Genomic DNA, 18,152 nt, shown 5'->3' with positions numbered 1-18,152 from the left:
GTGAGCTGCATCTTGAACCGCGGTTTATTATTAGGAGCTTCGTGCATCTAATTGACGGCAAAGAGGTGCGCATTCTTCGTGAACGAATCCTGGGCTTGCTGCGTTGACACTGCACAGGGACAGAGGTGGACTTCTGGGCCCACGCGACACACTCTTTTCGTTTGTGAAAATGCTTGAAGACATGTTCACAGCATGCTTCAGCAAGAAAGAACTACATGCTGATAGGATATTGGATGTGCTCAGCCTAGGGAAGACAATGTGCACGTGCAAAATTGGCTGCAGTGAGCATTAAACTGAGCTCACCAAGAATGTAATAAGCTTTTATATTACAACGCGGCTTCATTTTTTTGCAAAGGGCATTAATGCTGAAAAAAAAAACGAGAGAAGGAAGAGCGTGATGCACCGGATGATCGCTAAAATTCGTGGGGCGAGTCTGCATAATGCATGTGTATACGGATTTGTAACCATCACCATTTGTAAACATCCAGCGTCTTTCAGCCTGATCTTTCTATTCCACACTGTTTCCTCATTGTCTCGTAAGTAAACATTATTGCATAAGTGTACCTGGATTTTATTTTATTTCCTTTCCATATGCAACGTCGTTTCAAAGCCCAGTTGTTTACTCGTTATTGAAAAGCCACGTTTTAACAGATAGTTTGTTTTTCTCCTAGATTATATGAATGAAATGCTTGTGGCGGTTTGATGTGGCCCTCCATGCTGACGCATGCAAATGGAGCTAAGGGTTGCGTTGCTAAACGTAAAAAAGGAATGCCCTGGAATGCCCATCGAGTTAATTACCGGGCTCAAAGCGGGCACTTGCAAGGCTAGCAGCATGTGTTTCATTATTCAAGCTGCTGCTCAAGAGCACCTCACTGTATATAAGTCTTCTGCAGAAGACTCTTTATTTTATTTATGCGACTCCAGTCTTCCATAATGTTTAGTAATTCGCAGTAGGTTGCAAGCATGTGGGAACTTACTTGAATGGGGTTTATACTTACCAAAATGCAGCGCCTTAAAATAACGGCTTCTTTCACATCGGTGACATATTAAAGAACGAACGACAGAAATAAACAATGGCAGAGCTTACGCTTGAAAAGTCTTGAGGACGTGACTGGACATCTCGACACTCTCAGTCGCTAACATGCTGTGGCCCCGGGACTCGCTGTCCGAGCCTGAATCAGGCTACTGTATTGCAGCCGCCGAAATCAGCGGAGCAAAAGGCGCGTCGAAATTTATTAAAGCATACTTTTCTTTGGCCGACCCTTCCAGGTTTGGCGTATCGGCTGCTGCTGGTTGCTACTGCTCTTTGCTGCTAAGCCGGTCGGCATCTTGGCGTATCTTAGTGATGTTACCGATGATTATGAAGTTATAACATTAGAAAATTGAAATCAAATCATTTCAGCGGTATACCGCCCCCCAAATGGTAACAAGAACAATTTTATGGATTATTTCGACCAGATTCTAGAACACGCGTCACTAAATAAATGTTCGTTTTTGTGCAGTCGCGATATTAATATTCTTGACCATAACGCTGCTGTACATGATTTCAACATGAAGGTTCTCTCCTGTGGATTTGTCAACTTAACAGAAACAGCAAAACGTGTCACATGCGCCACCACGTCGGCACTAGATCTAATAATTACGTATATTGAAACGAGTGTGCTCTCCTCTGGTGCAATCGCTTCTGGTGTGAGCGATCACTGTCCGGTGTTTGTCGTCTTTCGGAATGAGCATGCCAAGCGAAACAACGTGAAAGAGTTTATTATTGTGCAGCGCATAACACATGCCTCTTTGGAAGCATTTAAGCACGAGATTATGAACTACGACTGGTCCTGTGTGCTGCAGAAAACTTATGTCAATGATGCGTACGACCTTTTTTTTTTCACCATTTCCTTCGTTTCTATTCGAAGCACTTTCCACTCGAAACGCACACGAAAGATAATACGACAAAGATAAGAAAACTGTGGGTAAAGAGATAACTTTTCAAAATGATCAAGGACAAGAATAGTCTCTATCAAACGTTCCACCGAAAACGTGCAGAGGATACACTCTTTCACTTTAAAAAGTTAAGAAACCGATAAAGCTCTGAGCTACGGAAAGCTAAAACATATAATTATCAGGAGCTCTTTTATAGCGTCAGTTCAAGGAGACCAGATATTGCTTGGAAAGCTTTAAACGATGTCCTAGGTCACCGTGCGAATAACTCTGTGACAAAATCTATGCTAGTAAATGGAAACGAAATAAAAGGGAGGGCCCTTGCAGAATACTTTAACAAACATTTTTTCATCATACGATAACATTTCTTCATCTCAAGACCTTAAGGACACTACAATCTCCACTTATCCAAGTCAGCTTAGTGAGACTATATTTTTCGAGCCTACTGATGCAAATTAAGCTCATAACGTGTACATGGGAATTAGTAACGGAAAAGCTTTAGATATTAACAGCATGCAGATGAGACCATTGAAATATGTATTACCCATAATTTGCCCCTTGATTTCACACATCTACAATCTTGCATTTGTGTGCGACGTTTTTCCCAACGCAATGAAAACTACAAAAGTGTCTGTCATTTTTAAGGGGGTGACCGATATGTACCAGCAAATTATAGGCCGATTTCAGTACTCCCTGTGTTTTCCAAAGTTCTGGAAAAAGTCATTTCTTAAAGAATAAGTAAGTTTTTTGACAAACATAAGGTACTATCTGAATCCCAATTTGGTTTCAGAACAGGTAAATCTACAGAAACAGCGTTATTAACAATGAAGAACATTATTTTGAACAATATTAATGAGAACTTTCATACGGTGGGCCTTTTACTTGATTTTAGTAAGGCTTTTGACTGTTTGAATCATTTGATTCTTCTTAACAAACTTAAAGTGTACGGAATCCGTGGTAGACCACTCACATTGCTTGAAGGATATCTCCAAAACAGAAGAAAGTCGGTGTCTCTAGATAATACTTTCATTCATTTTGCTTGTCAGTTGTGGTGTCCCACAAGGGAGCGTATTGGGACCTCTATTGTTCAATACGTGCATAGATGATATTGTAAGTATGGATCCTTCCATTGATATTGTGATATACGCGGATGATAGCACACTACTTATTTCAGCCCCTAACCTTAACGATTTAATGGTGAAATATAATGTCCTACTAATTAAATTGTCCAGGTGGTCAAAGATTAATAAGTTAAAAATAAATCCTACAAAGTCCAAGGCTATAATATTTCGCGCAAGAAACAAACCGATAATACCGCACTGCATGCTTCACTTTGAAGATCACCAAATAGGAATAGTTGAAGTGCACAAGATACTTGGAGTATATTTTTCGTGTTATTTAAACTGGGATGCCCACACTGACATTGTCTGCAAGAAACTATCTTCCGTATTAGGGGTTCTGTCGCGATGTCGTGGAACTTTACCTTTGAAATGTAAATTCCAAGTTTATTACGCAATTTTTGTTTCTCACCTTAACTACTGCAATTTAGTATGGACCACAATGACTAAAACAAACATAAATACGGTTCTCGTATTGAAAAAGAAAATTGTTCGAATAATCGCAAAACAACTACTTCCAAGTATGCTTTTGAAGCACATAACATTGTCCGCGTCAATCATTTGTATAAGTTGTTACGTTTCGACGGCGTCCATTGCCGATTTTTATTCTACTCTGGCATCTTTGGACATGCATCGTTCTAACATACACATAAGAACTATTAATACATGGGATATACCACGTTTTCGCACTAACTATAAATTATATAACTTAAATGTTGTCTTAAAACCTGCCCCACGTTCTAAACACGTATAAACATACAATAGGATATACCAAAACTGAGCTGCGGAAGTATTTTGTTGAAATGTGATTTTATGCGTTCGCTTGTAGATTCCGCATGCTTGCTTGGTTATTACTACCATTATTTCTGAACATATGTATGACCATTTCAGCGTTTCGATTTTATTGTTCAAATTTTGTGTAAAGATTATTAGACTCTCTATGCATAAATGGTGAATGTTTCTCTTTATTGAATGAGACTATTGTATGCGTGTCTGTTGAAGATTTCCTGTAGAACTCATGTGCTACTACTTGTAGGGGTTTTCTGGACACAGTCAAGCTGCGCAGGCAGCTTTTTGCCAGAAAACCCTCCAGTTGAACCTGGAAAATAAACTTATAATTATACTTATGTATTTATATATTTGTGGATGCACATACAAAAGTTTTATGTGCGCCGAATGAAAGTACCAGCAAACAGGCTTGCATAACTCCTGCATGCTGACCGACAAAGTAGTTCCAGCAAACACATCTCTCTTTTGCGCGACCAAACAATAAATTCATTGCTACATAAAACCTGAACATTTAACGGCAACTCAGAGGTATCTGTAAAGCGCATTGATATCTTCAAGGAATAGATCATTATATTCAACGAATTCTTTGATATATTTGATTTTCTTCGATTTAGCCATTCGGTATGTGACACTAAGTGTGTGTTCCTTCTTAGCCAAGCCTCCAGAATGGGCATGTGCCCCTGCGACGCAAGCGGTACAGAATTCCTAAATGTAGTTAGATATATATGTTGTACTTCTCTGTACACACAACTGTCATCGGACTCATCACCATTGTTGCCTAGCCAAGCATACTACATTGCCTTAGTCCTTGCGACATCGCTGTATAGGCGTCTCACACTGTGCATCCAGCTGATCAAGTGTTTGCATTTCTACATAGCTTGTGAATGATGTGCATACATATAAAAATTGCATGGGACTAAAGTTGGGACATTTCCGGAAGATAGATAAATATAGATGCGGTACGAGAATATATATATATATATATATATATATATATATATATATATATATATATATATATATATATATATATATATATATATGTGTGTGTGTGTGTGTGTGTGTGTGTGTGTGTGTGTGTTCTGTCATCAATATCAAATTTAAGGCACTTTTTCATTGCGTATCACACTGTTTTCTAAGTGAAATGAAGATGAGACCATTTGCAATTTTCCCCTGGCGATCTCGATGCTCACGTTTAATGCCAGGCGGCCATTTATTGCACACATGGATCCGTGTCCAAATGCACAGTTCTACATTCATCTTGACGCAACAGGAGGGAGAGCAATATGTTATGGCACTACCTGTGTCAACGACACACGCTATCTTTAAGCACTGGGATTTGGCACTGTTTCTTTAAGGGCGTAATTTGCAGAAAATAAGACAGAATGAAAAATGCACGCATGAATTTGTGACAGTGTTGAACATGTGCCGCAAAATTGGTGCTTCGTAAAGGTGAGTTTGAATCTGACGGCCTCTTGGGGCCCAATTCAAAGCTTAAGTAACACTTCACTGCGACTTTTACAGCTAGTGAGAAGTCCTGAATCATACGCTCAAAGATCAACACTATGAAAACTTGAAAAATAGAGACAAGCGTATTTCAAAAATGTTTTGTCCAATGCCACAGTTTGGACACATTAGCCAATGCGGGAAGTTAAGATTCTAAGTCATTGCATGTGCATTCTTTCTTTTTGTCTTGCTATATGATGCAAATGGAGCGTCTTTTTTTTAAAATAATATCTTTCTGCAAAAAAGTGTTGCTGTCCTTTATGGTAGGGATGTTCGGATTTAGCCAGTATAACACCACGAATTATCTCCCAAGTTCAGATTAATATTTGAGTGCTAATAGGTTTGTGATGAAACTGCAGTGAGTACAGGGCTCGCGACGCTAATTGAAAGAAATACGACGACCATGCCCTGTGCAGACAACGACACGTTAGGACTCACTGGCTAAAACGCTCAAAAACACGGCCAGACTTAACGTTTCTAAGAATGTACATACTTGCATGTAGAGAATCAATAGGACAGCTGCTTGTATAATGTTACAGACATCCACTTGTGTTAGGCAGGAATGTGCGCTTTTGTTAAAATGGTGGGAGCTTTGTACAGATAACTGCTTACGGTATCTTGTACCTTCTGGAGGGGGTAAGGACGTCATTGATCCGCTCTCTTTCCTGAGTTACCGATCACAACACTGACAGTGCGTGTACCGGCATATGCGAGTGCAACGCCAATATACGACGGTGTCAATGTCGGCTGAAGAAAAAAGAAACGCACATTCGAACCCGAATATAAAGAACCCGGAAAAAGCGAGTTATTCTTTATATCGAAAACGATAAACTTACTGACCGATACTCGAACAAAATAACTATCTCATAACGAACTGGAGGGCCAGTGTTATAAGGCCGCTTGAATGCCGAGAAATCAGCGTTCAGTAAAAGCATTTTTCTGAGCTGGACACAATTTCTATGGTTGAAGCGCTGCGCCGCTACAGTGTCGACGTTGATCGAATTATATTGAAGCAGGATTACACAATTTCGCACCGAGAACATTGGTTTTGTTGACATCGAGGAAAAGCTTAAAACACAGGCGAATATTACTGTTTACGATGCAAAGTATTGTATTCAACAAGCGGGATTATTCTTTACTTCTTTTCACCACTGGAGATAACACATTCGTACATAACCAACGCATCATTAAAGTTAACTTAAGTTCTGGGCGTGTTCGGCTATATCGAATTGCCCCATGTATTGAATTGTTGTTTAGAGCATAATCTTGTTCGTTATAACCGGGTTCGACTGTGATGTGTAAGGCGGTACTCGAACATTTGAGTCACAGGGGAGCTCTGTCACACATTACGTGTGCTCGCATATACATACACACACAAAAAACACAATACTGCTCAACTGGAGGAATACGTTTTGAAAGACTAGCGCACTCCACGTCGCAAGAACAACAGATAGTTCATTCACATGACAACGGAGTCTTGAGTGTAGATGCTTAAATGAGTTTAATGTGTGACGGGAGGAGGAAAGAGTAAGATAGGCATATAGACTCGGCGATTCCGCTCACCGTGGCTTGTACCCTAATGCTATCACAAAAACGTGCTTTTTGACAGGTCGTATACGCATGTGGCGGGACAAGTTGATCAATCGAGAACCAGTCGCCGGAGCTGTGTAGTTGTCCAGGCTTTTCTGGTTATTGCTATATATATATATATATATATAAGGGGGAGCTCTAAATAAGACTTGACCGCCTGCGGTTCTTTAGCACGCACTGAATTACAAATAAATAAGCTGCCGTTTATTGTATTCACTGAAGCCATCCGGACGCGGTTGACGCGGCTGGGAATCTGGCCTGCGACGGCAGAAGGGCACAGTTACTCAGCCAGTGCTGACATAGTATGCCATGAAGCGGGGCGATAGGCTAGTGGAGCAGAAGAGCACGGTTGAACGCTGCATTTGTTACGTTGCCGTGGCGTTAAAATACGCCGGACGAACGCGTTGGTGTCGTGAGACGTACAATCGGTACTCATGCACATCTTGAATTTTGCTCGAAGAGAGTCTGTTGCATTGCGGTAGACCTACTCCTCGCGGGGTACCGCTTCGAGTGAGGGCCACTGTGCGCGACCTTCGAGGGTAGCAGGGTAGCTGATCACAGCGTCGAGTCTCGCAGCTTCTCGGCCGCTCCCTCGTCATTGGCGACGACGACGACCTCGTTGAGCTCGGAAGGCTTCTTCCGGAAGCATATGTGGTCCACTAGGGCGCTTGTGAAGCAGTCGCCCAAGCAGTTGTTGGTTGTCCGCGCACGGTCGCTGCACAAAAGAAGCAGGTGAAATCAAGTTAAACGAAAAACCCTGTAGGATCTGTCATGATGAATGCAGCACAACATACATATGAAAGCCGAATAGTCTACGACAGATAGGCGGTCTAATGCTGAATAGGGCACTGCACAAACCCTCACCGTAGCGAATACCCCCCCTCCCCACAGAGAGAGAGAGAGGGAGAGAGATAGGAGAGAGAGAGAAATAAAAGAAAGAGAAAGGTAACTGCAAAGCTGCACCTCAGACTAAAAGGAACGACGAAATATGAATTCGTTTCTTGATTATTGGCAATATGCACATTCCAGGGTAACTCTAAAGGAAAACTTAAATACCTATATATATATATATAGAGTCGTTGAGTGAGAGAAATTAAAGAAGTCCCGAATGCCTTCCAACGTTTGTTCAACGCAAACAGATGACTGAGACTCCGAAAACTGCAGTTGTGCACTGGAGGCCACGTTTTCTGAAATTCCGAATGCGACGGGGCGTCCGAGGTACAGCTTGAAGATCAAGTACCCTCTGCACCTGCGAAGTGCTGGAGTATTGCGCTGCTCCGACAGTATTGGAGGTCATGTACTAGAAGATCGTGACTGGGAAATGCTTTAGGCACAACCACATTTTTGAGTGAGATAGCCGCAGAAAGAGGGCGCCGCAATCCCACAATCAGTGGGATTGTGAGATCGTGCCCTCTGCGCACAAGTATGGGCAGAGAATTATGGCATTTTGGAAGAACTTCAGAATGGCTTCAGAATAGGTAGGCGTTTGGATGATAACTTATTTGTTCTTACTCAGTGTGTTGAAATATCAAGATTAGAAAGCAGACCGTTATATGTGGCCTTTTCAGACATTACAGGAGCGTATGACAACGTAGACCGCAACATTTTGTGGGATTTTCTGGAAGGGGAAGGCTGAGACGGCGATTGTCTACATCTTTTGAGAGAGATTTACCTAAAAATACCGTTTGCGTTGAGTGGGAAGGGATCAGGAGCGAGGAGAAAGTTGATATCAGCAAGGGACTGGGCACCGGTGCCCTTTATCCCCACTGATGTTTATGATGTACATGGCGAGGATGGAGAGGGTGCTAGAAGGAAGAAATATCGGGTTTAATTTCACATACAAACATGAGGGTACAGTAGTAGAGGAGCAGCAGCTTCCAGGTTTATTTTATGCCGACGACATTGTGTTGCTAGCTAACAAACAAAGTGATTTGCAATGTCTGGCTAATATCTGTGGACAGGAGGGTGAGAATTTAAGTTTGAAATTTAGCGTTACAAAATCAAGTGTTATGGTATTCAATGAAAACAGTGAACAGACAATGGCAATACAGGGCTAAGAAATAACTCGTGTAAAAGAATATAAATACCTTCGTATATGGCTAAACAAAGAGAATAGATATATGGAAACGCAGGAAAGAACAATAACAGTAAATGGGAAGAGGTATGCAGCCATAATGAAGCACAGAGCGCTTGGGGATGCAGTAGGTATGAGGTGCTCCGGGGTATGTGGAAAGGTGCAATGGTTCCAGAACTTACTTTTGGAAATGCTGTTTGCTTGAAATCAGGGGTGCGATCAAGACTCGATGGCAACCAAAGGTCAGTGGGACGCCTTGCATGGGGCGCTCACGGCAAGGCTACAAATGAAGCTGTGCAGGGTGATATGGGCTGGACTAGTTTTGAAGTGAGGGACGCTCACAGTAAATTTGATTATGAAGAACTACTGAGGGATATGAAAGAAAGTAAATGGGATTGGACAGTGTTGAGGTATTTGTTAAGGAAGAACATTGATTCACAATGGAGGAAAAGAACTAGGAAGCTTACCAGCAAGAACGCGGCCTGTTGGGTGAGCAACACAATGAGAAAGAAAGTCAAGCGGAAAGTAAGAGAGGCTCAAATAATCTAATGGGGGGCGGCAATGGAAAAGAAACCTTCCATGAGTAACTACTTAAGAGGAAAAAACGAAATCAGGAAGGAAAGAATTTATGATAACACAAAGGGAAGCTCATTACTTTTCGAAGCGAGATCGGGATGCCTCAGAACACGCACCTATAAAGCGAGATATGACAAGGAAGAAGCATTTGCTTGCGGCGGTAAAGCTAGGAAAACGATGGAGCAGGTTTTATTAGAATCTGAAGATATCTGCCCAGCGGTCGATTTAGGTACCACTGGCCTCATTGAAGCCCTTGGGTTCAGCGAGAGCCGAGGGAAAGTAAACACGCCCATAATAGAGATTAGCAAGAGGCGATATGAAGATTGGTGGAAGAAAAGTGGGTAAACGACAAAAAACGAAGACGTACAAAAACCAAGTTCACAATGTGCAGTCAGAAAATTTGATTATTGAAATTAATGGTAGGTTTTTTTCTTTTCTTTTTCTTTTTCAACCTAGGTGGGACATTACGCAGTATAATAGCAAGAACTTGGTGGTCCAACCCACCGCCCCGTTCAAAAGCGGACGCACATAACATCCATGCATCCCATCCAGTGCCCATGCAGTGGCGAAAAGGAGTAGCATCAGTCAGCACTCCTAAAATATAACATTCACCGAACAGCTCCTTCTAAACTGTTTAAATGTTACTTATTCACAATTTATTTGTAATAATTTACTACTCAACCGTAATAAGTTGGGCGTAAGACGTCATATGCTAACTCTAGCCCGAACTTCGTCCAAGGTATAGGTAATTTTTTCGTTTACGAAGGTTCTGTTCATGCTAAAAGCGATAATGTGGACATTTCGGAGTCCTAATTTATCAGTGTAGCTAGGCTTAATGTATATACTTAACTGGAGTTTCTTTTTATGTGGAGGAACATCCCAGGTTTGTGAAGGACAGTTCCAGAATTCTCCTGCTTATATCTCACCTAGTTCACAATGTCCGACCGTCACTCTGGAAACAGTCTTTATCTGCCTCTGTATAGCGACAATCTTGTGGGAAAAGTGTATATATGAGGACACCTGGTCCTGCATCTTCTTTTCTGTCTTTACATGTCGTCTCGCCCCTTCCAAAATTTCCTATCGCTAGTACCCGCTTGGCCATGAGTACTATCTGCAAAAGTGCGTTATATATCGTTTGTTTGACGGTCAGTGAGAATACTTCTAAGGTTTCCACCACTTTTATGTTACTATATATGCGATGAAGACCAACAAAAGAACGCATGGCCTCCAGGAAAACCGGAATTATCGGATGCTAACGAGGCTAATGCCAACCACTGCTGGTAGCGTTTACGTATAGGCAACAGGTTACGTTGCGGCGCCAGTAATGCTGAGAGAGATAATTGAAAGAGGGCGGAGGGGTCGGCCTGAGCTAACGCGCTCTAGCAACAGGTGTGGGACAAACTGCCGACAACGCTTGCCACATCCACTATCCGCCCTAACTTGGAAGGCATAGAGTTTCTACTATAACACCTAGAGGGAAATCTGGCGCCACCGTCTATGGGAGTTTCTTAAGGGGGCACCGTGCCGTCATGGGAATGACGGTATATGTGTCTGCGAGGCTCGTGTTGGCTGGTGTTCTACGAGGCTTCGTCTAAAAGGTGGATATGTCTACACAAATAAAGCGTTCTGAAAATAAAATCATCATAAAATGTTTCCATTCACGCATATCGCATCTTTACTCGCCTACAATGCATGACCAAGCGAAGAAAAGCAGGAACAGACAATAAACTGTTTCAAAGCGAGCGCGAACCTTGTCGTCTGTTCTCCAACTTTAGTGGCCCACCGATACATCTTACGTAACAAATAACCGTACACGCAACAACAAGTTCTCATAGTTAAACAAAACATGTTTTTGCGTAATAATAAAGCCAAAACCGCTTTTCACGTGCTGTTTTAGTAGAAGATGAATCATTGTGACAGACGGAACGGTGCTTGCCAAGCGCTTCTTCAAGGTGTCCTGTCTCTCTAAGAACGCTGCCAATCCGAAGTCACAATATACCGGCATTCCCATGCATACCACAGCGCAGCAGCGCCAGATTTCCCTCTAGGTAATGTAGTGAGAAACTCTATGCTTGAAGGTGCCGTTTGTTGCTGTACTGCTCTACTGGTTCAAAGAGAAGGCGATATACTTACAGCAGCCACTCGACGGTGAACAGGAGACTGACGTCACTGACTGGTGCGCCAATAACTGACAGCGTCATCACCATGAGAAAGAGCGCCGCGCTGGGAACCGACGTCGCCGCCACGCTCACAGCTGTGGCCGTGATCCTGCGTCATGGGTCGAGACGGCGGCACAACTTGACCACAAGCTCCGGGAGATAAACTACAGCACTAAGCGTGAATTCAGGCTAGTTGGTCTGTAATACTGAGATCATAAGTAGCGCTAAACAGACAACGACAGATGCAAGAACGACAACACAAGGCGCAGTGTGTTGTTATTACGTCTCCCTGTACTCATCTTTCTAGCGCTACTCTAGGAATCTCGGTATGAACGACGATAAATGGGAGTGAAATTGTTTGCAGTGAACGAGCCTAATCATCCGCTTAGCGTGAATGAAAGCATTTAGCTTAAATACTGTATACATGTACGTTCATGCAGTCGAGCAGTTCCTATACAAATACATGGGAACGGAGAAATTGTTTCTCTTGGCAAAAAATGCAGCGAATTTGACTAGTTTCGTAGCATTAAAATGAAAAAGTAAATAACTAGCGACTGTTGCAACCATATTTTTATTAAGCATTAAACTTTTTACAAAGAACATCGAAAATTGCAAACTTAAGAAAAAAATAACTCGAGCATAAATTTTACAACTTTGTAACTCAGCAATAAATATAACGTAATTATGTGAACTGCACGTAATAATAAATCTAAAGAGAGCAAGATTGGTTTATCACACAATGCTCTGGAATGTACCACTATTTAGTGAGTAGGACTTTCGCACCACCCTCATAAAGGATGCAGCAATCTTACGTGAGCTGCAAATTCATATTCCAGCCTTTTCCGCCTCATATGCTTTAATAGATGCTATTTACAGAATTGCAATATGGATTTTTGGTGCACATTTAGCCAGGTATTTGTAAAGTTCTTGGAACTTACCAATTTTCGAAAATGTTTGTGAAAGATTTGGCGTTATATGTCAAAATTATGCTTGTTAGAATTATTAGAATCTAACTTTCTCTCTCAAATACGGCAAATCTCATTCAGATTGGTCGACCGGTTGTCTCGTAAACGCGTTTATGCGTTTTACATGTATTTGGATAGGGAAATCGTAGTTGGTCATGAGCTAAAGCTTCCTCTTAAAAGCGCTGGTTGAGCTGGACGCTGCTATTTTCATGTTATGTCGCCGAATAATTTTGAAGCATGTACTTCGTACACTGCTTATTGATTAATTTTGTTTCTGTGATGAAACTGGAATTGTTGGCGAAAAACATGCCGTGCGTCTCTCCATGACGACAAAACAAAGAGCTTTAATAACATGTATATTATTACCCCGAAATAACGTCGAAAATCTACTTTTTGGGTGACTAAAGCTGCTAAACATTGGAGTTTGAGCTTGCTTAGCATGGATTATTTGCCTACTGAAATTTCTTCTGATTACGTAGTATGTTATTATCTTTAATATGTGCTTCCTTTCTATACAGGATACTTTATAATACCCCATGTCGGTTACTTACTACTCAATGGAATTTTCTGTAGTTGGAACCATTTTACACGACGGCGTATAGCATCCATATGCAACCATCATAAATGCTGACCATGATCCCAAATGAATGACTGAGCAAGTTTGTAAACGCGTCATTACGGAATGGTAGTTATGGTCCATCGTTAAGTAACGCCTCACCGACTCTATGCAAACTCCTCAGTACTCTTATGTCACAAACTTCCCAATGAAAGCAGCTTGGGCGTCGCCGTGATGCCCTCTGCCTAGACTGCTATGAGCATGAGTGAGCCGTGGCTCTGAAGCATTAGGAGAGCAGTGGTACTACGCTTTCCGCACTTCCTAATGGCAGCCTATATGTATCGAATTTACCTGCCAGATAATTTTTTTCCTTCTATGTCCCAGCAGCGGCCCCATGCAAACCGTCTGGGTTAGAACATAATCCCCCGAATTTACCTTGCAATAGCTTCTCTCGTTTTATTGTTGGTTTCAACAGAAAACGATGAACGTTTTCCTCTAAAAGATTCCGCTAAAAGGGTCCTGCGTTTGTCGCCGCGCGCGGTCGCACTCACAGGACCGCGAAGTAGTCTCCCGACGAGATGGCGATGTCGTTGAGCTGCGCGATGAAGATGCTGCAGACTGTGATGAAGAGTGCGGTGCCGTTCATGTTGACCGTGACGCCGACGGGCACCACAAACCTCGTGACGCGCTTGTCCAGCCCGCAGTTGTCCTCCAGGCACTTGAGCGTCAATGGCATCACGGGTGCACTGCGCACGCGCGAGGTACGAAATGATACTGAGCCACATTTCCGATGCCCGTTTGCCGTGCGAACTGCAATGAGGTAAAGAATTTGAACTGGCTCCGCAGAAGCCAGGTGGAAGACAACGCGTGCTACTGTACGGAAGAGGCAACGCCTGCCGGGCATGCTTTCTCTTCTAGACGCGCACTGAAAAAAAAAAAAAAAAAACATTTTGCGGACGCTTGGCTGTGCACACGATATTTATTGCGCACGCCATGTTTGACTTTCTCGATATGTATTCCAAGCAAAGCGCGCACAATGCAGTGGTTTTCCTTCAGATGTACGACACTCTCTGGCTGCATTGACTTCATTCGCTGCATATCTCATCTAGCCATAATATCCGAGACACTTGGTGATACCATGCGTAACTCATTTCTACCACCTGACCTTAGAGATTCACTGAACTACGCTACAACCCTGCCAAGTAAGTTATTCTGAAACTAAGCAAGCAGGTTAACCGAACGAATTGACGAGCTCGTTTGCCAGTCGTTTGTCCTTGTGGCCCTCTTGTCTCTGAAAACAAAGGACAATCGCGCTGTCCTCCAGCCGTCCGTATAGCAAGAAAGAGGCGGAGAGTGGATCGAATTCGTTAGTACGCGATCATTCGTACAAGACGTCCTTTACTTGAGCCAGTCTTAACTGTGACAGTATTGACAATATTGGACCTGAGCCCGAGAGAATGGCAAAGAGATAGGCCTATACGCAGATGTGGACAGCAAGTTAGCATGTGATTCAAAAGGGCGACTAAAGGGAACAGCAGTGATTGCTAATAAAGGTGCTCATCTTGGCGCATGATTCGTGTTCACGTACCTGGCGGCCGTGACGAAGGCACACAGACCGACGTACGCGATCTCGCCGAGAAACTTGAAGGGGTTCTTCCGCGTCACAGCGAAATACAGCAGGCACTCGACCACGAAGAGCTCGACGGCGAGACCCGATAGCACGGTGGCGACGAGCAGCGCCATCTGGTGGAACAACGCCACGATGCTGCCCACAGAGAGGATGCGCGCGCACAGCAGGCTCATCACTCCCACTGGTGTCATCCTGCGGGGAAAGATTGGCGCAGTGGTGTTACGGCGAATAACGCATGAATTGGATCATTTCGATTGTCCGGGCTCCCATAGTTAACGAATCTGCAAAATCGTTGCAGTTCAGATGAAGCGGTCAGCAATCGTACACAGAAAGCGTCGTAACACGTCCCTGCATTCTTTCGTTGCTTTCGTTGTCGTATAGTTGCAACGCGCGTTACCCCAAATAGCCAGTTTCTCTCGAAGGCGATACCTTGAAAGCTGTAGCAAGATTTAGCGTTGCGCGAGAACCGCACGAACGGTGTTCTGTCAATACGCGGAGGCGACATGGCGTGACGCAGCACGCAAGACAACTGCTGCTGCGCTGCAGAAACATTGCCGTGGCAAGATACCAGGCATCTCAGAACGCCGGTGCTACGAGGAACGCTGGCAGCGGCGTCACAGGCGTCGCACCTCGACGATGCACGAGATGAGACCGACGGTAAGCCGCGTGCGGCGTTTGTCAACGCGCAACGATATGTTTAGATAGACTTAGCTTGACGGTTACTTTGTGTTGCGCCCATTGCAGTGTACATACACCGCGGTGCGCATGCACAACTCCTCAGCATAGACGCTAATGCGTGTGTGCGCAACGCTCGTGCCAGAGGCGGAAGCCAGAACGCGGCGCAGGATATATATATAACGCTTTGTAATAGGGCGACTCAAAGTTAGCGCATTTATCTCGCATTTACCGCTAAAGCACCACTGAATTTCATGTGCGCCTTGTGTGGATGTTATAAACCGAACTGCAGGCGGACTATCAAACACCTTAGCTGTTGTCGAAGACGTTGCATGGAATAGTCGAATTCTGTTTACCTAAATGAGGGATGACGAACGCAGATGTAGATGAATCGGGCAAAACGAAGTCATCTGTATACATGGGCGTGTCCAGGGTATCGCATATACAGGTGTATTTTTTCTTAGAACGTCCAAATTTTTTTAATATCGCCGGTGTCATATAGCGCCATTCTAATCCTTGAATCTAAATTAATCGATGAAGCGGCCATTACGTGTGCGAGAAATCGAGATGCGTAATTAAATAAGTGATATAGTTACCCTAACTTCTTATTTAACTGTTTTACATTTCAATCTACGAATTGTAGCTAGTGAGTTCGCAAGGCGTATCCACATGGAACGAATTCTATGGACTGCGCCAGTTTCGAGATATTAATTTTCAAAGTGTCCGACGAAAAGTGTTGGTGTTCCAGTTAATTTTGTGATTCAGTGCATAAAACGGCGTTTTGTTAAGAAGTGGAACGCCAATGCATCTCGTGGACACTTGGAAAATTAATGTCTCCAAACTGGTGCAGTCCCGAGAAGTCGGTCCAAGGTGATACGCCCTTCGAACTCACCGGCTATAATTCGTAGATTTAAACATGTGCTGTAAAACAATTAATTAGGAAGTTGATTACCGCGTTTATGATAATCATTTAACGAAGCATATTGAGTTCTCGTAGAACTAATGGCCGCCTGATCGAGCTTTTAGATCAATAAGGGTTAGACTTGTGCCTCATCGAGTAATTTAGATCAAGGGTTAGACTTGTGCTATCTATCGCAGGCAAATTTTACAAACGTAGGACCGTCTAAAAAAAAAAAGAAAAAAGAAAGGCACCCGTTATACCTAACACTGCCATTTGTTTGGCAGCGACCATGAACGCCATGCGGCGTCTTGCACCGTTACAACATGCACTCCTTTTTTATATTTATTCCTTCCGCAGACAATTCGAAATTCGCAACCACAAGTGCCCATGGTGGTTATATGGTGTCTATCATCCAATACTCATGAGTTGACAATATATTAATATGTTATTGTATAATACCTTGAATGATACATTCGTCTTTCCTTCATGTCTTTACGGCTACAGGTTGTTTGTCGCGTTGTGTAATCAGGCTAAAACACACCTTCGCATGTTTCGTGTTTCACAACAAAGGAAAGGTAGGGGGGGGAGGGGGGGGGGGTAGCGCCGCGCCTCTGCAACGACTATAGCGCTGGAGGCTGCACCAGGAACACCAAAACGCACTGTAAAACTCCTTGCTAGCAGTCTCTGCACACTTAGACAAAGGTACACCTTTTGGGGTGTATGTCTGCCACACAACGATAATCGTCTTCCGCCTTGCTTGCGTTTCCTTTCCTGAAAACGCCACGCCCGCTACTTTCCTGTCGGGAATGCTATGTCATGCTGATAACGCGCATGCCGTTCGTTACTGGAAAGTACCGGGCTCGCAGCGTTAAAGAAAGGAAATGCGAACAAGACAGATGACGTTTATTGTTGTGTGGCAAGATACAACCCAAAGAATGTAATTTTGTTTTAGAGTGTGGAGTCGTGCCTCTGAGGTACGAAAAAGGCTACGCGGTATGTGGGGCAGAGTAGAATATTCTTTGTCTCACGAGAGCTCTGTGAACTTCCAGCACTGATGAAACTGACCCACTCGATATTGTATCTACGAGTCTGTGTAGTATAGTGACTGTAGGGCTTACTTGGACGTCAAGTAATTTTATATGCGGAGCCCGCGATAATTGTTTATCTAATGTTACGCCAAGAGACCGCTTTACAATGTTTAAATGCCTTTCTTCCAATGGAAGGTGGAAGCTGTTTACTTAACGCTCGTGAAAGGCAAAACTGCAGCTTTCGCATGGGACAAGGACATTCCCTTTTCATCGACCAAGTTGTTAATACTGTGTAAATGTTATTGCAAACATTTTGGAGGTCACTTACAATTGAGCCAGAGGGCCAAGCGCAGACGTCATCAGCCTGACGAGAAGAGTGCAACACAGATGGCAATCATCGAGGTAAATCCGACATTACGCAGTTAAATAGAAGAGCGCTTAGTGTGTTATAACCGTATTTAGTGTGATGGAAACAAGATGTCCATAACAAAAAATATAATTGACCCACATGGTTTTGTTTGTAAGAACCAAAGCTGTCAAGGACTGCGATTCTCAAGACTTGTATCCGCGAGTGAGCAAAGGAGGAACGACGGCATAACTGAAAACGTATTGCACGTTCGTGCTACGGTCGATCTTATGGAAGGATAAAA

General features: G+C 43.2%; 1 protein-coding gene across 4 annotated transcripts in view; it reads right to left on the bottom strand.

Moving 5' to 3' along the window:
- Nucleotides 1-5,001: 5,001 nt before the first annotated feature.
- The window catches only part of LOC126541589 (excitatory amino acid transporter 2-like), a 74,880-nt gene continuing 61,729 nt past the window's right edge, over nt 5,002-18,152 (bottom strand). For 3 of the 4 annotated variants that reach the window (XM_055076764.2, XM_055076763.2, XM_055076762.2), the window contains exons 7-11: nt 17,831-17,866; nt 14,857-15,090; nt 13,820-14,014; nt 11,722-11,856; nt 5,002-7,653 (exon numbers count right to left, since the gene is read on the bottom strand). In XM_055076764.2, coding sequence (XP_054932739.2) covers nt 7,494-7,653; nt 11,722-11,856; nt 13,820-14,014; nt 14,857-15,090; nt 17,831-17,866 — 760 coding nt within the window. In that variant the 3' untranslated portion in view covers nt 5,002-7,493. The remainder of the gene's footprint in view (nt 7,654-11,721; nt 11,857-13,819; nt 14,015-14,856; nt 15,091-17,830; nt 17,867-18,152) is intronic. The other variant, XM_050188415.3, reaches the window with a different exon arrangement.

Source organism: Dermacentor andersoni, chromosome 2 (genome assembly GCF_023375885.2).
Source record: "Dermacentor andersoni chromosome 2, qqDerAnde1_hic_scaffold, whole genome shotgun sequence".
Lineage (NCBI taxonomy): Eukaryota > Metazoa > Arthropoda > Arachnida > Ixodida > Ixodidae > Dermacentor > Dermacentor andersoni.
Note: the sequence above shows the minus strand (reverse complement) of the source record. Positions and strands in the feature narration are given on the sequence as shown.